We start from the raw sequence: 22,874 nt of genomic DNA on the forward strand, positions 1-22,874 counted from the left end.
CCGTCATCATCTCTTGGCTGAATTACTATATGAGCTCTGTGACTATTATCATTGTTTCTGCCCTTGCCTCCTTGCAGTCTATTCCAAATCCTCTAGCCAGAGTATTAAAATGTAAGTTAGATCATGTCACTTCTCAGAACCTCGGGTTTCCTCTTCCCACATATATCCATACATGTACATCCCTTATCTCCTTCTGGTCTTTGCTCAAATGTTCCCTTTTTGGTGGGGCTGTCCTCAAGAGCTTGACTTTTGTTTTGTCTTTAGAAACATAAGTAGTGGTAATTTATTAAACAAAATTATAAAATTATAGGAAAAGTCTCTACAATTCTGTTGCTAATATTTTCTATACATACCTACTTCTATCTGTAGACTTTATTCTTCATTGCAGTATGATTTATTTAAGTGAAATGTAGAGTGATTCAGTATGGTTTGTTGACTTCTGACAAATCTAGATACTCATGTAATCCATACTCCTATCAAAATTGTCTTTGTGCCTCTTTCAGGTGGGTTTCTTACCACTCCTAATCTGTAGTAATCACTGACCTGCTTTCTATGATTATAGATTACTTTCTTCTGTTCAGGAAAGGCATACCAATGAAATCAAACTCCCTTGTGGCTGGCTTCTTTTACTAAGTGTACTGTTTTGAGATATATCACTGTTGTTGTGTGTAGATAGTTTGAGTCTGTTTATTATTGTACATATTCGTTGTGTGCATATCCTACAATTTTTATTTATTCATCTGTTGATGGACTTTTGGGTTTCCAGTTTTGAGCATTTGTAAATTAAGCTCCCCTCTAGTCTTTGAGTGTATATTTTTTCATTTCTCCTGGGTAAATACCTAGAAGTGGAATACCACACCCTTTTCCATAGTGGTTGTACTCTTTTACATGCCTATCAGCAATATGTGGGAGTTCCAGTTGCTTCACAGTCTTCCCAGTACACACTTGATATTGTTAGTTTTTTCAAAATTTTAGCCTATTTCAGTGGGAGTGTCAAAGTATCTCAGTGTGTTCCTAATTTGCATTTTCCTAGTGACTAATAGTATATATTGAGCATCTTTTCATGTGCATTTTAACCATTCAGTATCTTTCTTTATGAAGTGTCTGCTGAAGGTTTTTGCTCATTTTAAAAGTTGAGTTGTCACCTTACTTTTGAGTTGTTTATATATTCTGACCACAAAGTTCCTTGTCAGATATGTGTATTGCTAATTTGTTCTTACAGTCTGGAAATAGCCTATTACATTTTCTTGAAGTCTTTGATAAGCAAAGGTTTTTACTTGTGATGATGTCTGTTTTGGGTTTTGGGGTTCTAAGAGGTCTCTGAACAAAGGTTAAAAATCGTTCTGTATTTTTTTCTAGAAGCTTTGTAAGTTTTATTTTTGTATTTAGGCTTATGATTAATCTCAAATAAATTAATGGTTATTATATGAAGCATTGGTCCAAGTTTCTTTTTCCATATAGGTAACCAGTTGTTCTAACATTATTAGCTGAAAAGGTTTCTTTTTCCATTATACAGTTAGCATTTTGGGGAAAAAGAAAGAAAAGAAAAAAGAAAGAAAGGAAAGGAAAGGAAGAAAGGAAGGAAGGAATGAGAAAGAAAGAGGGAGAGAGAGGGAGGAAGGGAGGAAGGAATCTTCCCTTTGTGTATGAGTCTGTTTCTAGATTATTTCATTCTTCTATTTTAAAACCTTGATAAAAAATAAAAATCAGCCTTTGAAGTGTAGATACCCCCCCCAAAAAAATCCATTTCTGGACTTTCTGGTCAATTCTGTTCCACTGATATATTCATCTGTCTTCAAACAGTCTTGATTACCATGGCTTTATATTAAGTCTTGAAATAAATTAGAAGTCTTCCAACTTTGTTTTCTTTTTTGAGATTGTTTTCTTTTTCCAGGTCTTTTGTTTTTCCATAAATATTAGGATCAATTTTTAGTTTCTAAAATAAAAAGACCAGTTGGGATTTTGTTTGGTGTTGCATTGTATCTACAGATTAGCTTAGGAAGAACTGACATCTATCTGATAGTATTGGGTCCTCCACCCATGATTAGGGTGTTTAGTTTCTTTAATTTCTAGTAATATCTTGTAATTTTCAGTGTAGAGGTTTTACAAATATCTTACTAAATTTATCCCTAGCACTTTTAGTTTTTTGATGCTATTGAAAATAGTTTTACTTCTTTTTTTGTTGTTGTCAGTATATAGAAACCATTGATTTTTGTATTAACTTTATATACTGGGACCTTGCCATATTGACTTATGAGGTCTAATAGTTTTGTGAGTTTATAAGATTTCTTTAGGTACATAAACATATCTGAGAATCAAAACAGTTTTGTTTTTTCAATTATATACTGTCTACTTCTCTTCATTGTCTCTTGCACTGTATTGTATCTTTGGCAAAATTTTGAACAGAAGATTTTGTCCTGTTCTTAGGGAGAAAGCAATTAGTTTTTCATGTTAAGGTATTATGTTAGCTGTCATTTTATGTAATGCCCTTTATCAAGTTGAAGCAGCTTTTTTTATTCTTAGTTTCCTGAGAGCTTTTTTCATAGATATTCTATGTTTTCAAAAGCTTTTTCTGCATCTATTGAAATGTGCCTTTTAATTTTATCAACAAAGTTCATTATATTAATTTTTATAATAGTTTTATTGAGATATACACATCCTATACAATTCACATATAAAAACTGCATAATTCTATATTGATTATTGAAGTATAATTGACATACAACATTGTATTAGATCCAGATGTACAATATAATGATTTGATGTTTTTATATATTGTGAAATGATCACCACAGTCATTAACATCTATCACCATATATAGTTATAGAATTTTTTAATTTTTTTAAGATTCAATCTCAGCAACTTTCAAATATACAGTACAGTATTATCAACTATAGTTGCTGTGCTGTACATTACAACCCATGACATTTATTTTGTAACTGGAAGTTTTTACTTTTTGACTCTCTTCTACCATTTTGCTTACTCTCATGTGCCAACCATCAGTCTGTTCTTCATCTGTGAGCTTGGTTGTTTTTTTTTTTTTTTGTTTCGTTTTCTTTTTGGTTACCAAAATGAGATCATACGATGTTTGTCTTTGTCTGACTTATTTTGCTAAGCATAATGCCCTCAAAGTCCATCCATGTTGTTGGAAATGGCAATTTGCATTTGTATATGACATTCTGGAAAAGGCAAACCTATAAAAACAGCAATAAAGATGTGTGGTTGCCAGAGGTTGTGGGAGAGGGAGAGATGAATAGGCAGAACAAAGAGGATTTTTAGGTTAGTGAAAGGACTCTATATGATACTTACATTGGTGGATACATGTAATTATATATTTGTCCAAACCCATAGAATATAGAACACTATAGAGCGAATTGTAATGTTAACTATAAACTTGGGGTGGTAATAATGTGTCAGTGTAGGTTCATTACTTGTAACGAATGTACCACTTTGTTGGGAGGTATTGATAACTGAGCTAAGCATGTTTGGGATGACAGGTATATGGGTAAATCTCTCTGAATCTTTCTCTTAATTTTTCTGTGAACCTGAAATTTCTATAAAAAATGAAGTCTTTCAAATTTTTTGTCATTTTTTTAAATCTGTAAGAATCTATACTAACACCGCCTTTTTCATTCTTGGGAATTATAATTATTCTTTGATTATTCTGGACAGGAATTTATCGGCTTTATTAATCTTTTCAAGAATGAATTTTTGCTGTCATTGACTTTTCTTTATTTTTTCTATTTCACTTATGTTTTTAATTATTTTTTCTGTGCTTGATATTTTTTTTTCCTAGATTCCTAAGGTAAAAATTTAAGATTACTGATGTGAAACCTGACTCCTTTTCTAAATATGCAATTATAGCTATAAATTTCCCTCTAAGCTATGTCCCGCATATTTTATATGTTGTGTTTTATTTTTCATTCAGTTCAAAGTATTTTCCAGTTTCAGGTGCCTGGGTGGCTTAGTTGGTTGAGCGGCTGCCTTCAGCTAGGGTCATGATCCTGGAGTCCTGGGATTGAGTCCATATTGGGCTCCCTGCTCAGCTTCTCCCTCTGCCCCTCCCCCTGCTCATGCTCTATCTCATTCTCTCTCTGTCTCTCAAATTAAAAAAATATATTTTCTAGTTTCACTTCAAATTCATTGACCCATTGGTTACTTAAAAATGTAAGTGCTAAATTTTCAAATAATTGGGAACTTTTCAGATATCTTTTTGTCTTGATATTTCCTGTGGTGAGAGAAGATACTGTGCATAATTTCAGTTCCTTTTAATTTATTGAGCCTTGTTTTATGCCCAGCATCTGGTTTGTCTTGGTCAGGGTTGCATGTTTACTTGATGAACATGTATATATTGCTTGTGGTAGGTGTAGTTTCTATAATGTCAGTTAGGTCTTGTTGGGTGATAGTGCTGTTAAAGTCTTCCACATTGTATCTCTAATATTGTCTGTTTCATATTGTATCAGTTACATAAAGAATATTCACTTTTCCGATTATTTCACACTTCTATCTCACACTTCAATATTTTCCAGTTTTGCTTCAAATTTTGGTTTGTTGATAAATAGATACAAATTTAGTATTATTTTATCTCCTTGAAAAATTGATCCCATTACTATTACAAAGTGTCCTTCTTTGTTTTGGGTAATATTTCTTACGGTGAAGTCTACTTGATCTAATATTAGTATCATTTCCACTCAGTATTTTCATGATAAATCTTTTCCCATTCTTAGTTTAATTCTTGTAAGTTCATCACTGTATGTTTTTGTGCACCTCTTAGAATCATCATATGTGCATCTTTTCTGTCTTTTCTGACAGTCTGTTTGCAGTTTTTCATTAGTTCATTTTTATTTTTGGTTTTTTTTGTTTTTTTTATTAGTTCATTTTTAGTGAAATTATTGCTATAGTTGTTTTAAGTGTACTATTTCACTATCATTTGTTCATCTGTTGTTCATTCCTTTTTTTTCTTCTTTTCTCCCTCCTTTTGGGTTATTTTTTTAGTATTCCATTTTTTTCCTTTATTGATTTAGTATTTCTACTGCTTTATTTTTAGTGTTTGCTTCATTTAAAAAATGTAACCTTAAACTATCATGATAACTATATAATATTAAACCACTTTAATTATAAGTTTAGAATCTTACAGTAGTATCTATATTCTCTTGTTTGTGTAATTATTGCCTCATATTTTACTTCTGTATGTATATTCCACATCCCACTATAATTTTTTCTTCTAATTATTTAGATATCTTTTACATAATTTACAAAACCATTCCCAGTGCTTTTCATTTCTTCATGTAGTTCTCAGGTTCTATCTCTTACCTTTTTTCTTCACATGAATTACTTCCCTTAACAGTTTTTATATTGCAGGTCTACTGGCAATAGATTTTCTTATCATTTGTTTGCCTGAAAGTGTTTATTTGACTTTCATTCCTGATTGATGTTGAATTATGTGATAATGTTTTTTTTTCATCACTTGACGGTTTTGTTCTATTATCTTATGCTTGGGTTGTTCATTTAAGATGTCTGGTTTTTGGCAAAAAGTTAGAAGGTGTTCATACAGAAAGAAAGCCTATACACAGGAAAAAAAATTAATAGAAATGTCCCAGAGGAAACCCAGACATTGGCCTTACTGGACAGACTTTAAATTAAAATGTTAAAATATGCCCAGAGAACTAAAGGACCTGTGTAAGCAATATCTAACCAACTGGGGATTAGTAATGATGATATTATATTAAATTTATATTTATATTTTAATACATATAATTAAAAATTATAAAAAGGAGTGAATAGAAACTTTGTCGTTGCAAAATACAGTGACTGAAATGAAAAATTCACTTGGAGAATTGAGCAGCTAATTTGAATAAGTAGAAGTAAGAATTAGTGAACTTGAAGTTAGATCAGTTAGATTATTTCCACAGAACAGAAGGGGAAATGAATGAAAAAAAATGAACAGAGTTTGAAAGACGCATGGGAACAACATATACAGAAAGGAAGTCCCAGAAGGAAAGTAGAGAGAAAAAAGGGCAGAACAAATATTCGAGGAAATTATGGGTGGAAATTTTCCAAATTTAATGCAAGATATTAATCTGCATATCCAAGAAGCTTAACAAACACTAAGAGAAACTCAGAGATCCACACTATGACATATTATAATCAAACTGTTGTTAAGACAAGAACAAAGTAGTGGCACCTGGGTTGCTCAGTCGGTTAAGTGTCTGCCTTCAGCTCAGGTCATGATCCCAGGGTTCTGGGATCAAGTCCTGTGTCAGGCTCCCTGCTCAGTGGGGAGTCTGCTTCTCCCTCTCCATCTGCCCCCTCCCCCTGCCTGTGCTCTTACTCTCTCTCTCTCTCTCAAATAAATAAAATCTTAAAAAAAAGAAAGCAGTAAAAGAGAAGCAGCTCTTCATATAGAAAACATTCTTAATATAATTAACAGCTTATTTCTCATCAGAACCTATAAAGGCTAGAAGGTAGTAGGATGACATATTCAGTTTCCTGGTTACAAAAACAAAAACAAATTGTCACCAAAAAATTCTGTCTGGCAAAACTTCAGAAATGAAAGAGAAATTAATATATTCCATGATAAAATCTGAGATAATTTGTTGCTATGACACCTTCACTTTAAGAAACTCTGAAGTATTTTTAAATATTATACACACACACACACAGACACACACACGCATATACATATAGTTATGCTTGAAGAAATGAGAAGAGAATGAAAATGGTACTCTGGAAAATATCTGACACAAAACAAAGCAGTAATAAGGAGAAATTGAAGGACAAAAGATGTATAGGAAATAGCAAAATGGCAAAAGCCAGTCCTCATCAGTTACTACATTAAATATAAATGTAAATACATTAAATACTCTGGTTTGGCAGAGTGGATTTTTAGAAATGATTCAACTATATATATATATATTTTTTAATAATTGACTCACTTCAAATAAAAGGATCCAAGTGGTTTAATGTGAAAAGGATTGCAAGATATTTTATGCAGAGTACCTCTACAAAATAATATAGCTGAAGTAACTACATTATTGTCATACAACATAGACTTTAAGACAAAAATTGTGCAATAGAAAAGAAGGACATTATATAATCATGAAAGGGTGAATTCATCAAAAAGATAATTACAAACATTTATACACCTAACAGAGCCCCAAAATATATGAAGGAAAAACGGACAGAATTGAGGGGAGACATAGATAATTCAACAGTAGTAGTTGGTGACTTCAGTACCCCATTTTAAATAGTGGATAGGACAAGTACACTGAAGATCAACAAGGAAATAAGGGTTACACAACATTATAAGGTCTCATTTACTCTGCTTCGTAGACTTGGGTATCTTTTCATAGTGTTATGTCTTCTTCTTCCTTGGAGAATAAATTCCTTGAATATTCCTACTACATTTATGCCTCATCCTTGCTATGTTTGTACCTCTTAGTTTATACAGAGCAGGAACTCTGGAAATAAATATTTGATTGCTGAAAAGTGAATCAGGGCAAGAGTCAAGTTAGGAAAAAGTGATTATCCACATTTTGGGTAAAGTTAGAATTTTCTGGATAATTTTTTAGTTGTATGTACATGAATGAGAGGATGGATTTGATCTGTCCCACTTTAAGTCTTAGATAAATGTATTTTTTTATATAATAGACGTCCTCTTAAGCCTCAGTTTCTTCTTTGTAAAATGAGGATCATACCGTATCGAGTTTGTAGGACTGTGTATGAGACAATGGATGTTTAGCTCCTGGAAGAATACTTGGAATATATTTAACCTTCCATAATTGTTGCTCTTTCTCCCTTTCATTCAAGTTCACAGTTATTTGCTACTACAGTGGTTATTTCCCCATTTTCATATGCCTTAATATTTTGGCTAATAGCGATGAGCATGTGTAGGTTACAACAATATATATATTTTTCTCATTTTTTAAAGTAATTTTTTAATTTTTTATTAACATATAATGTATTATTAGCCCCAGGAGTACAGGTCTGTGAATCGCCAGGTTTACACACTTCACAGCACTCACCATAGCACATACCTTCCCCAATGTCCATAACCCAGCCACCCCTCTCCCTCCCCCCACCCCGGCAACCCTCAGTTTTGTTTTGTGAGATTAAGAGCCTCTTATTGTTTGTCTCCCTCCCAATCCCATCTTATTTCATTTATTCCTTTTCTATCCCCCAAACCTCCACATTGCCTCTCAATTTCCTCATATCAGGGAGATAATATGATAATTGTCTTTCTCTGATTGACTTATTTCGCTAAGCATAATACCCTCTAGTTCCATCCACATCGTCACAAATGGCAAGATTTCATTTCTTTTGATGGCTGCATAGTATTCCATTGTGTGTGCGTGCGTGTGTGTGTGTGTGTGTGTGTGTGTATCACATCTTCTTTATTCATTCATCTGTTGATGGACTTCTAGGTTCTTTCCATAGTTTGGCTATTGTGGACACTGCTGCTATAAACATTCGGGTGTACATGCCTCTTCGGATCACTACATTTGTATCTTTAGGGTAAATACCCAGTAGTGTGATTGCTGGGTCGTAGGGTAGCCCTTTTTTAACTTTTTAAGAACCTCCATGCTGTTTTCCAGAGTGGTTGCACAAGTCAGGAAATGACAGATGCTGGTGAGGATGCCAAGAAAGGGGAACCCTCCTATGCTGTTGGTGGGAAAACAATATATAATTTAATGTTTAACTCTAATGTATTCTTTTGTTCCCATGTTTAACCTGTTCCCTTTTCCTTATTAAAGCTGTTATAGGGACACCTGAGTGGCTCTGCCGTCGGCTCAGGTCATGATCTCAGGGTCCTGGGATTGAGTCCTTCATTGGGCTCTCTGCTTGGCAGGGAGCCTGCTTCCCCCCCGCCCTGCCTGTCTCTCTGCCTACTTGTGATCTCTCTCTCTCGGTCAAATAAATAAAATATTTTTAAAAAGCTGTTACAATTTGCATCTTTCATGATTTTTTTTGAACTATTACTTATTTTGTCATTGCAGTCTAGATTGGTATACACATTGTGACTAATTCTCTCATAGGTCACTAGACTAATTCTTTGAGACTAGGATCCTTTGGGTGAGCAGATAAAATTTAAATTAGTATTTTCCTCTTTTTCAAAATTTCGAAAGGAGAAATTTAAAATTAAGTCAATAATAATGGATTGCTATAGTGACACCTATGTTAGATTGGTTAACTATTGATGGCTCTCCCTATTGGTTCAAGTAAGCTGGAGCCTAGTTAGACAGTGGCAGAGAAATGTTATCTCAGATTTTTCCAGACTTTAGGTATTTAGCAAATATAAGTAACAAAAACAGAAGAAGACAGATCTTTGAGTGTGTAGTCATTTCCACGGCCTCTTAAATTATTTCTCACGGTAAATCTTTCTTGTATTCAGTTTTGCTTTGTACACCTCTTAAGGCATATGGCTATTTAGTTATTTCAGCTATCTTGTAGAAACGTATATGATTTAATTATCATGATTTTAACATTTCTGAAAAATAAGGCCCATTCTATACTAGGTCTGTAAACTGAGAAATGTTTTTATGAAGCTCCTCTTTATCCTTTGAGGAAATAACTTATTTTTTAGTCTTTTTTGATAGCATTTATAGTATTTTAAAGACGTATTCTCAGAAGTCAAAGTGTTACACTAGTTTCTAATACTGGGATGGGAAAAACATAGGGATTTAGTTTGTTTTAAAAATTGGCAGCAAAATAACTAACAGTGATACATTTTTTTTCTCTTCAGGGCCAAGGAATATGAGAGTTTAATGGAAACAAAAAATTCTGGATCTGACTCACCTTATAAAGCAAAGTGAGTATATTACTCTGCATTTTACTTCTATTTTACTGATGTCTGCCTTTATAGAAGTTTATCTAAACTTGTATTCCTGTGACCCTAAACTTTATATCTGAAGCTTAGAACTTCATTCTTCTAACACAGTGGTGTCCAGCAGGGAACAGTTGTGGCAGGGGACATTTGGCTATGCTTGGGGATACGTGATCACATTTTGATTATCGCAGCTGGGAGAAATGGAACTATTCCTGTCAAGTGCATAGAGACCCAAGGATACTCTTAAACACTCTTCATTGGGCAAAACTTAGGCAAAGAATTATCTCATCCAAAATGTCAGTAGTGCCCCGGTAGAAAAGTCCTCCTCTTACAGAATAGATTCTGGCAGCGCTGCGCTGGTTCTTGCTCTGAGGAGGTCTTGTTCAGGACTGTTGCCAATGCCACTTGATAGATGAGGATTTAGACTCCACCACTGGGTGTTAGTTTAACTACACAATAGCTAAACAAAACCACCATCATTTTGCTTCTCAAATATATTACCAGTAGAGGTGCAGTGAGGAAGGTACTCAAAAACACTGCTGATGGGACTGCAGGTTAATGTAGTCTTATTGAAAGGCAACGTGAATCCAGAACTTAGAATCTACTTTAGGCTGCTGAGGGAAGTAATGCAAAGTGTACCTGAACATTTATGTACAAAGATTAACTACTTTAATATTACTCCTCATAGTGAAAAATTCAAGAAAGAACTTAACTACCATAAATTGAAGGAGATCTATAACCAGTGGTTAGTGTAAATATGCTATAGCACTTTGATGCTGCAGTTATTTACATTTAAAACAGAAATATTGTTGCCTGTGAGAAATGAGATAACCGATCAGAAAATTACTTTTATTAATTATTGTTTTGAAACTATTAGTCATTGCCATTCTAAAAGAAAAAAATTTGTAAAATAGTAAAGAAGTTAACAAAATTATCAAAATTATGATGATACTGCATTTCTGAAAAACCCAAGAGAATAAAGTAAAAAACTAGTAGAAATTAGAGAATCAATTCAGTAAGGTGGCTGATCACCAAATTAATGTGATAATATTAATAATAGGTAATTTTTAATGAACCTTTGCCTCATTCCAGGCTCTTTACCTGTGTTGACTCTTTTATTTCTAACAATAACTCAATAAATTTCATTAGGGACGCTAAGCCTTACAGAGGGTGAGTAACTTGCCTTGAGGTTATGCTGCATCTAGTCTACAAAAGTAGTATTTTCTTTTCTTATAATCAGTTAGGAAACATAAACATCATTTACAATAGCAATAAAAAATAAACTAAAAATAAACTTAAGAAACGCGAAGTCTCCATAAAAATTAAAAACCTTAAAATCCTAACAAAGAGTATTAAAAAAAACTTAAATAATGGAAAGACAGATTATACTCTTGGATAGAAAACATGGTATAGTAAATTCTCTAAATTCTCCTACAAATGAAACGTAACCTGAATAAAATAACTACTTTTTAAAAAATAGAATCATTTTATTTTATTTTATTTTATTTTAAGATTTTTAACTTATTTTATTTGGCAGATAGAGATCACAAGTAGGCAGAGAGGCAGGCACAGAGAGAGGGGGAGGAGGAAGCAGGCTCCCTGCTGAGCAGAGAGCCCGATGTGGGGCTCGATCCCAGGACCCTGGGATCATGACCTGAGCTGAAGGTAGAGGCTTTAACCCACTGAGCCACCCAGGCGCCCCCCCCCCAAAATAGAATCATTTTAAAGAATGTATGGAAAAATAAAAGAATTTCTAGGAAAAAATGTAAAAGAAGAATGAGGTAGGTCTGTGCTAACAGATATTTAATATTTTGATGGTACCTATGTAGTTAAAATAATTTTGCATCAGCACATGAATAAAAATGTAAATTGGTGAAAGCAGTTTTTAAAAACAATCTAGAAATAGATTGAAATATTTGAGTAAATTTAATATATGATGGTGGGATAGTGTTTACAAAGATAGCCAGAAGAAGTTGAGCTGTTCCTGGAGGCATGCCCCTATGCAATATAATATAACTTTGCCACTATTCCATCAAGAGGTGAACTCTGTTTCCTTTCATCTTGAATTTGTTCTGGCCTTTTGTCTTGTTCTGACTACTATGGAAGCAATAGGTGATAACAAGACTTGGCCATAGAGGTCATGAGCCTTCTACTTTCAACCTCACTTTCTTGCTCTGCTGTGATTGCCCTGTAAGGAAGCCTGGGTCAGCCCTCTTGAAGATAAAGCATCACTTAATCATGGTGATAATCCTTTTAATACGCTGTTGAATTAATTTTGTTTGTTCTGTTGAGGATTTTTTAATTAATGTTCATATGGGATATCAAGTCTTAGTAAGTCTCTGCTTATGTTACTTTGCTTATGTCCCATTGGCCAAAATAAGTCATTTCACCAAGTCCAGAGTCACTGTAGGAGACTGTACAAGTCTTGGATAGCAAGACAATTCAAGGGGAGCCTTTACCCAACAGTCTATTACAGAACTTTTTCTGAATTCACCTAACTGGCTAGTCTTTTTCCGGTATCTTTTGCTTGGTTCTTTCTTGTCTCCTTGACTTCCAACATCCGCATGCCTTTGTCTTGAGAATTCAAATGCAGAATTATTCCCTTGGCCATCTTATTCAGTTTTATAACGTTAAACATTTAGTCACTGATGGATTTGAAATATATGACACCACCCCAGTCCTCTCCTCAGAGCTCCAGACTCATATATCCAGCTTCCTGCTTAGTATTTCCACATAGATAACCCACCCACAGGGGTTCAGGTAGACCCCTCCTGAAATTTTCTCCCAAACCTTACCCCTTATATTTTTTGCTCATCTTTAGGAAATGGTAAGTCCATCTTTTGAGATTAAAATCTTTAAAGTTGTCCTCTCTTTCTTTTCATTTCATTTTTGGTCCATAAACAAATTCTGTTGGCTCCATCTTTAAAATATATTCAGAATCTGACCACTATTCATTACCTTCATAGTAACTACTGTAGTCTAACCTATGATCATCTCTCATCTGGGTTATTGTACTAGCCTCCTAATTAGTCTTAAACTGGTTCTCCTTTTCCTTACTACAGTCTATAGGCCACTGGGCAACCAGGATGTTCCTTTAAATTATAAACCTAGAAAAAAATGTCAGTAGCTATTGCAGTATAATTTTGCAGTGTCTCCAAATCCTCACATGGAAACAAAATAAGTAGTTAAAACCAAAAACCCATGGCAGCATTTACAAAAAAACCCACATTACCAGATGGCTCCAAGAAATCCAAAAAACAAGTAAATCCAAACAGCCACAAGACTTGCATGGCATTTACATCAGTGTGAAAGAAAGCAAAAAGAAACAACTGAGATAACATTTGTAAAGAAAGGAAAAGAAACTCCAAATAACTAATGTTTTCACTGCAAAGTATAGGGAACCAATTTGACAAAAGCACGTGAATCACATTTTCGTATTTTATTATGTTCAGTTAGCTACTGAACATGTTTTTGATGTAGTGTCCAGTGATTGATTAGTTATATATAACACACAGTGCACATAACAACACATGCCCTCCTTATTCCTTACACCATACACAAAGATATAAACTCAAAATGGTTGAAAGACACCAATGTGAGACAGAAATCTATCAAAATTCTAGAGGAGAACGTAGGCAGTAATCTATTTGATATCAACCACAGCAACTTCTTCCAAGACACATCTCCAAAGACAAGGGAAACAAAAGCAAAAATGAACTTTTAGGATTTCATCAAGATAAAAATGTTCTGCACAGCAAAGGAAACAGTCAACAAAACTAAGAGGTAACCCACAGAATGAGGGAAGATATTTGCAAATGACATTACAGATAAAGGGCTGGTATCCAAGATCTATAAAAAACTTATCAAACTCAACACTCAAAAAAAAAAAAAAGTCAAAAAATGGGCAGAAGACATGAATAGACACTTCTCCAAAGAAGTCATACAAATGGCTAACAGACACATGTAAAAATGTTCCACATCACTAGCTGTCAGGGAATTACAAATGAAAACCACAATGAGACACCACCTTACACCAGTTAGAATAGCAAAATTAACAAGACAGGGAACAACAAATGTTGGTGAGGATGTGGAGAAAGGGGAACCCTCTTCCATTGTTGGTGGGAATGCAAGCTGGTACAGCCACTCTGGAAAACAGCATGGAGGATCCTCAGAAAGTTGAAAATAGAGCTACCTTATGACCCGGCAATTGCACTAGTAGGTATTTACCCCAAAGATACAGATATAGTGAAAAGAAGGGGCACTTGCACCCCAGTGTTCATAGCAGCAACATCCATAATAGCCAAACTGTGGAAGAAGCCAAGATGCCCTTCAACAGATGAATGGATAAAGAAGATGTGGTCCAGTGTCTGCAAAGAAGACATCCACATGGCCAACAGACACATGAAAAAGTGCTCAACATCACTCGGCCTCAGGAAAATACAAATCAAAACCACAGTGAGATACCACCTCACACCAGTCAGAATAGCTAATATTAACCTGTCAGGAAACAACAGGTGTTGGTGAGGATGCAGAGAAAGGGGATTCCGCCTACATTGTTAGTGGGAATGCAAACTAATGCAGCCACTCTGGAAGAAAGTATGGAGATTCCTCAGATAGTTAAAAATAGAGCTACCCTACAACCCAGCAATCGCATACTGGGTATTTACCCTAAGGATACAAATGTAGTGATCCAAAGAGGCACATGTACCTGAATGTTTATAGCAGCATTAGCCAAACTATGAAAAAAACCTAGATGTCCATCAATAGATGAATGGATGAAGAAGATGTGGTATACACACACACACACCCCCATATGTGTGTGTGTGTGTATAATGAAATAATGTGCAGCCATCAAAACCCCTGAAATCCTTCCATTTGCAATGATGTGGGTGGAACTAGAGGGTATTAGGCTAAGTGAAATAAGTCAGTCAGAGAAAGACAATTATAGAATCTCTCTCTTTTTTTTTAAAGATTTTATTTATTTGACAGAGAGAGATCACAAGTAGATGGAGAGGCAGGCAGAGAGAGAGAGAGGGGGAAGCAGGCTCCCTGCCGAGCAGAGAGCCCGATGCGGGACTCGATCCCAGGACCCCGAGATCATGACCTGAGCCGAAGGCAGCGGCTTAACCCACTGAGCCACCCAGGCGCCCTAGAATCTCTCTTATGTGAGGAATTTAAGAGGCAGGGTGAGGGGTTGTTGGGGGAAAGTAGGGAAAAAATGAAACAAGATGGGACCAAGGAGGGGGCCATACCATAAGAGACTCTTAATTTCAGGAAACAAACTGAGGGTTGCTGGAGGTATGGTGGGGCGGCGGGAGGGATAGGGTGGCTGGGTAATGGACACTGGGGAGGGTATGTGCTATGGTGAATGCTGTGAATTTTTAAGACTGATGAATCACAGATCTCTACCCCTGAAACAAATAATACATTATATGTTAATAAAAATAAAAACAAAAAAAAGTCTCAAAGACTGCCAGTGTTTTTTAAAAGGAATGAGTAGCCAACTTAAAAGTTTTATACTGGACAAAGATAGGACAATTGAGCTTCCAAAAGTAAAATTATTGTAACTATTGGTAACCTGATAGTAGATTAACTGTTTCCTTATTAAATTATTGTAACTAATAAATGAAAATTATTCTTTTACTCCTCTTTCAGTTACCCCTCCCCTTTCCAGAAAAATTTAATCCTGAAGTCATTAGATGAGAGAACTGAAGCAGCCATCTGCACCAGGGAGATGGCTGGAGATAGCAGTGGCACAGTGAGGGATGGCAGACCCTGAGTTGACTGAGGTGGACAGTCACGCAGGAGTAAGAGGGGTGGCCAGATGTGGAGGCTCAGAGCACAGCCAGAGCAAGGGGACTTCTATGTGAGATGGGCCCCACAGCCTGGTGTGGTGAGTCAGAGCAGAATGAGGACAGCCCCTCTATGGATGGGCATCTGGCACAATCTGTCAGAGCCCAAATAAAGAGCGAAGTCTGACAAAGGCTATTGAAACCCAAGCAGGGTGAGAAAGCATTACCACCCAGACTGGGGAGTCAGAGCCCAAGGGGACATAATAGCATACATAATTAAACAAAGATGGGAGGCACCTGGGTGCCTCATTCAGTTAAGCACCAGCCTTAGACTCAGGTCATGATCTTGGAGTCCTGGGATCTAGTCCCATGTCAGGCTCCCTTCTTAGCAGGAAGTCTGCTTCTCCCTCAACCCTTCCCCTGCTCATTTTTTCCCCCCTCTCTCTCAAATAAATAAATAAAATCTTGAAAGAAAGAAAGAGAGAGAGAGAAAGAAAGGAAGGAAGAAAAAGGAAGAAACAAAGGAAGGGTGGGTGGATGGGTGATAAATTACATGTAGGGAATTGGTCAAATACATAAGATAAAGTTAAGAATGATGAAAGGAAGATTGCTTGCTGTTGGAAAAGAGTTAAAAATATCCAGAGACAATAGAAAGACCCTGTAGCAAATTGGAATTATAGGTATTGGTTTTAATTATATTTTCCAATATATAGAAATAGAAATATGTATCTATATAGAAATACAGATGTAAATATGTAGGGATATATATTATATATATTTTAAATATTTATTTATAAAATAATATACAGGTTTCCTAGCTCTTTCCACTGAGAGCGATTGTCTGGGAATAGCAACATCCCGACAGCAGTGAGCACATCAAGTACACCCATGTAAGTGAAGGCAAGGTGATTCCTTAAAAGGGATAGATGGGGGGTACCTGGGTGGCTCAGTGGCTTAAAGCCTCTGCCTTAGGCTCAGGTCATGATCCCAGTGTCCTGGGATCGAGCCCCACATCGGGCTCTCTGCTCAGCAGAGAGCCTGCTTCCTCCTCTCTCTGCCTGCCTGCTTGTGATCTCTCTCTGTCAAATAAATAAATAAATAAATCTTTAAAATAAAGGGGGGGATAGATGGGTTCTTTTTCTACAAAGGATGCTGGCAGGTAAAAATGAAAGGTGTGCAATGTAGGAGGCAGTGTATGTACACGGATTTTTTTCATCTTATGTAGAGATTTCTTAGGCTCTTAATATTTCAAAATAAAGCTTTCAACATATTACTTAAAAATAGAAGGGGAACCAATTGCCCTGAATTTAGACTATGTACCTTTCAAATCAAGAAAGTGAAAGAAAAAAAATGTTAATGTGTTCATGTCTTCCTGTCCATCGTACTAAAGAGCAACATTTCCTAAAGTGGGCCCGATCTCCTTACATTTTTCAGATCATCCCGGTGATCCTAATGAACTGACCAAAATTTGACTGTGATACAGATTAGGGCTTCTTACAGAAATTTATTTACATTTCACATTTACCAATGACACAGTTGAAGTTGGAGTTGTTGTGGAAATTAATGTTTTAGTTTTGAAAAGAAAGTATTTGACCTTACAACATTCTCCACAAAACTATTTATCTGACAGATAATATTCATGTTCTAGGCTAGGAGTTACAAAGCCTCTACTTTTTCTTTTCATGCTAGAAAATTTTTCTGCCAGAAGTAACTCAGATAACAATTTCCGTACTAAAAACTGCACCCTCTAAACAGCTTCTTTTCTTCCCCTATAGGGAAAATATACTTTTCAGGGCCTAAGTCCTGACAGTCTGTAATTACTCATAGTATGAATCAAAATCTGATGGTTTTCTCCTTGAGAGGGGCCATATTATTTGTGGTACTTCTGTGGAGGCAGGGAATGAAACAGAGCTTTATCTCATGTTACCAAAGCATCCCCTTGATTTGGCATTCTTCCTTGAAGGGTAGGTTCATATGAATCCCAGATTTGATTTACCTCAGGGTGAAATACAAGCCTCTTGTATTCTGTGAATTAAAATGGTCCTTTTGCCTCCCTAAGTACCCCTGGTTTTCAGTGGAATGTGACCATTCTTGGTAAGAATACTGCTAGATTCATATGCATCCATGGCTATGGCTGGATATTTAGTTACATGGTGTGCAGGCTTTATTCAGCCAAAAGCTGAAGTGGCTACTTATCTATCACATGATAAAGTTCGCTGCCAATATTCCTCAACATGATAAGGTCAGTAACTTTAATCGGATGGGACTCCAGCCCATATTTGATTGAAAGGGAAAAGAAGTATGTTGTTCTTATTCTATTTCTGTGTTTTTTATATTCCCTTTTTCCTTTTGTTGGATTGAGACCTTCTGTCAATGAATAGTAATAATAGTTGACCATTTATTGAATGTCTCCTTTACTCCTGAATGGTGTTAGGTACATTACATTAATTACTTTCAATCTTTAAAAGATGTTAGGTACAAAAAAAAAATAATAAAAATTTAAAAAGTTAAAAAAATAAAAGATTAAAAAAAAGATGTTAGGTACATTACATTAATTACTTTCAATCTTCAAAAGCTCTGAAAGGGGAAAAAATATATATATATATATTTACATGTAATATAAATATGTATTATTCTATGGTATTGTTTATTTGTGAATAAAATGTCCTTATTGAGTTGATTAATATGGTTTGGATACAAAAGCATGAGATTTGAGGACCAAAGGGCTAGTCCTAGTAATAACTTTTACCAGTTGTGAGACCTTGGGAAAGTCATTCAATTTGTCTGAGCCTTAGTTTCTTCATTTTTCAAGTGGGAAAAATACTAATGGACATTGTTTTCATAGGATTACATAAAATCATGTACATTAATGTATTTTGTAACCTATGAAGTTATGGATATTATTAAGATTAGAGAAGAAATTTTTTCTTAGTACACTAATCATTAAGCATCTTTTGAGTGCATTTACGTTAACATATTAGGTGCTGTGGTTAGGCAGTGAACAGGTAGACAGCCCTCTTTCATGCAGTTAAGACTGTGCTTCTGCACTGTTCAATAAAATAGCTTCTAGCCACAAGTGGGCATTTAAATTATTAAGATTAAATACAACATAAGGGGCACCTGGGTGATTCATTTGGTTAAACGTCTGACTCTTGATTTAGGCCTAGATAATGATCTCGGTGTTGTGAGATCAAGCCCTGCAAGGGGCTCTGTGCTGAGCATGAAGTCTGCTTAAGAAAAAAAAAAAAAAGATTCTCTCTCTGCCCTTCACCACCCCCAACCCCCGCTTGCACACACTCTCATAAATAAAAATAAATAAATAAATACAACTTAAAATTTAGCTCCTCAGTGATACTAACTATACTTCAGGTGCATAATGGCCACATTTGCCTTGCAGCCACCATAGTGGGCCGTACAGATACAGAACATTCCCATCATTGCTAAAAGTTCTATTGCAAACCTCTCCATGGGAAAGACTTGTGATAAGTGATTTAAAGGACTAGTCAAATCAGAAAAAACAGTGTCTGAGCTGAAACTCAGGGATAAGTAGAAATTTTCTAGATAATGTGGAGTTGAGGAAAGCATTTCAGAAGGAATGAAAGAAGAGTGTTTGCAAAGACACTGAAGGGGAAGAGGGTGATTTTGATAGAAGGACTTCATGTACACAGATTCTGTGTGGCAGGATTAGCCCTACATAGGAGGAATTAGTCTTCCTTGATTGTAATAGGAGAAGCAAAGGAGGGTATGGCTGAAATGCAGATAGGTTTGTAGATTTTGTGGCAGAAAGTGAGGATTTTCCTGTTCCAGTAGTTCCATTTTCATTCTGAAGTGTAAGATCTTTTTTTGAAAGCAAGAGGGGAAAGGAAATGATGGAGATTTGAAGAGAATGGATAATGTTTGAAGCAAGTCTTTGTGGAGAGTGGGAGAGTGAGGATGCTAAATGGATTCACTAAGATCCTGAATGTGTGGTCATACCAAGATCAGAGATGGAAAAGGCTGGCAGATGTTCATTATCCAGCCAACTAAGTTAATACATCAAGACACTGAGAATGGTGCCTACAGAAAGAGTTAAACATTAGTGACTATTACCACTGCTGGGGTTGGCTAGTAGGAGTAACAAACAGAACAGCAGAGAGGGAATGTAGCATGCTTGCCAGAAAGTGACTATAATGATGGCCTACAGAATCTATCATAGGTAAAAATGGAAGTGAGACAACAGGGGAGTGATGTATAGGGGAGAAGTGGAGAGGTCTGGGAGTGTGTCTGGTGAATATCTGTTGGTGGACTACTTAAGTAAGTGGAAAGGAGAGGATTGCTCAGAATGAGGTATATGAAACAGAAGAAGGAAGGGCTACAAAGAAATATTACACATACTTCACTCACAAAAGAATCCCACAGTCTAAGTAATGTGTGTTATTTCCTGGTGAAAAGCAAATAATTGCTCTGTTGCCTAAGTAAATGACATCATCAGTGGCAGGCAATCCCCAAATGGCTTGTAAACTGAAACATGGGGAGTTTGACATTTTGAGAGTTTACAATGCTTACAACATGATATCCAAGTCTACCTTGAAGATTTAAATCAAAATATGAAAACCCAGAGTTTCTTATACTCATTTTCTCTGCCCCCATAGTCTCACCTTCTCCCCATCTGCAGTTCTGTTCTAGTTAAGTGTCACACAGAAACTGATGGTAGCTGTTGTTCTAGCTAATCTACTGTCTTCTAGTTCTATTTTGTGCTGTAAGGACTAGGTCGATATTCATGAATTTAAGTAATATCAGCCTGAGGAGTGGTTTGTTTGTTCCTCCTCAGAGCTGTTCTGTGAAGCAGTTTCTAATACAATAATGAAAGTAACTTTTGTTTCAAAACGTTGAGGAAAATGAAATAATTATAGTCTAATTCATTAAAGTCATTCTTCCCTTTCATTTTATTTTGAAGGCTTCAGCGATTAGCTAAAGATCTTCTAAAACAACTACAAGTACAAGACAGTGGCTCGTGGGCAAACAATAAAGTTTCTGCTTTAGATCGGACCCTAGGCGAGATCACTAGAATTTTGGAAAAAAAGGTATGTAAATAATCTTTTGCCTTGCTTGACCTTAATATTTGTGGTTCTTTCTCACTATGACAGGGCATACATAGGACTATAAGGCTGACTCTCATTTATGCATTTCGTCTGTGTTTCCAAAACCTGGTCAACCACTGATCAATGTTTTTTTTTTCCTTTCATTGATTAAACTGATGTTGTTTTCAGTCATTTTAATTGAAATCCTCAATAGCAAAAATATGATCATTGGGTCAATCATATTTTTCCCCATACAAACAAAAACAAAATTTTTTTTTTTTAATTTATTTGACAGAGAGAAATCACAAGTAGGCAGAGAGGCAGCCAGAGAGAGGAGGGAAGCAGGCTCCCTACTGAGCAGAGAGCCCGATGCGGGGCTCGATCCCAGGACCCTGGGATCATGACCTGAGCCGAAAGCAGAGGCTTTAGCCCACTGAGCCACCCAGGCGCCCCAACAAAATTATTTTAAATGGAATCACAGTAATGAAAGTATACAATTTTATGGCAGAAAATATAAAACTGAATTATATAACTCATGAATCACAACCAGATTTCTACAAAGCACCAATTTCCTTACAGTTACCAACAGAAAATTTGGCAGTTTTCTTTAGTGACTTAGAGACAGTAAATATTCTTGTGATAGTTTAAAAATTCTTAATGATTTCTAAAGTATTTACTACTCAATATAGAAAATTTTCAATGCACAAAGAAGTCAACTCCCTATAGTACCCACTGTTCACATTTTATTGTATTTTCTTCTTACTTTTTATTGTACATTTCTCACATAATTTTATCTGGCTGATTTTATCATAAATTTTTTCTCATGTCTTTAAAAATTCCTTGTAGCCAAATGAACATATCACAATTTATGCAATTTATATCACTTGGTTGGTTTCTAATTTTTCTATTTGGTGTAATGGCCGTCTTTGTTTATTACCTGCAATTTTTTTTGTTTTTTGTTTTCTGGGTTTAAATGTATAATACTTGAGATACACAAAAGAATGGAGTGATAAAAATAACCTAAATATAATGAACAGCTGTGAATTCACCACCCAATTTAAAAACTAGACTGTTCCCAGTACACCTGTGGTTCCTAGTGTAATTCTTCCACCCCCATTCCCATCGCTGCTCCCTTTGAAGGAAATAATACAGTATTAAAGGGATATCTTTTCTTTGTTTTTTAATAGCCTTTTTCTTTATCACATTTATAAATGTATTACATAATATATTATTTAGTTTTGCTTATATTTGACCTTTATAAAATATCATACTGTAGACTTCTATGATTTTTTCAATCAAAATTATGATTCTAAGTTTTATTTAGGCTTATAAATGTAGCTGTTTTTCATTTATTTTCTCTATTGTGAGTGAGTACTTCATTGTGTTAATAATATAGTTTTTAAATCCATTTTCCTGACATGGACATTGTTTTCCAGGATTGAATTCAGTCAGAGTTGAATGTGTATCAGTTTGTTTGTGAGAGAGAGAAAAGAGACTGAGCAGTTAGAGACAGTGCTGCTCCAGCATTCTTGTATCAGAGCAAATGAACAAATTTCTCCAAAGTGGGAAGTCTCAGACTTTAGTCTACATCAGAATCATTAGGACTTGATAAAACACAGCCCACCTTGGGTTTCTGATTCATTAGTTCTGCAATGGGTCCTAAGAATTTGTATTTCACAGGTGACACTGATGCTGCTGGTCTAGGCATCATATTTTGAGAATCATTACTCTTGTCTAGGGCATACACCTCAAGGGTGGAATTACTGGATTCTCCGTCATATTCACAAGATGGTGTTAAGTTGCATTTTGGCGTCAGACTGTACAGTCCTCTGTAGGAACTGAGAGCAGCATATTCACTGAGGCATTGTGGCAGAGCCACAAAGAGTCAGTTCTGTGGAACACATCCCTTTCAGAGTGTCAGAGTTCAGAAACTGGTAATTGTCAGACATGTGCTAGATGGGAGTGTTTGGAGATTTGATATACCTTGGAAAAAATCTCTATTTTAAAAATTAGCACCGATTATTTTTATAAAGGGTACTTATACTTTGAACTAAAAGGGATTTACTTGAAGATACCACTATGTGCACCTTATCTCATGAATATTGTTTTAGATTGAAGTAATCGGAGAATTTTTGAGGAAAAAGTAAAATGATCTGTATAAGAAAGGTATTCAGTATGAAAATCTAAGTAAAGTTA

General features: G+C 35.5%; 1 protein-coding gene across 3 annotated transcripts in view; it reads left to right on the forward strand.

The window, feature by feature from the left end:
* Positions 1 to 22,874, forward strand: part of SCAPER (S-phase cyclin A associated protein in the ER) — a 460,910-nt gene that overhangs the window by 208,491 nt on the left and 229,545 nt on the right. For all 3 annotated transcript variants that reach the window (XM_032865126.1, XM_032865127.1, XM_032865128.1), the window contains 2 exons: positions 9,743 to 9,808; positions 20,555 to 20,681. In XM_032865126.1, the coding sequence (XP_032721017.1) occupies positions 9,743 to 9,808; positions 20,555 to 20,681 (193 nt within the window). The remainder of the gene's footprint in view (positions 1 to 9,742; positions 9,809 to 20,554; positions 20,682 to 22,874) is intronic.

This window comes from Lontra canadensis, unplaced genomic scaffold (genome assembly GCF_010015895.1).
Source record: "Lontra canadensis isolate GAN:19392208 unplaced genomic scaffold, GSC_riverotter_1.0 scaffold28, whole genome shotgun sequence".
Lineage (NCBI taxonomy): Eukaryota > Metazoa > Chordata > Mammalia > Carnivora > Mustelidae > Lontra > Lontra canadensis.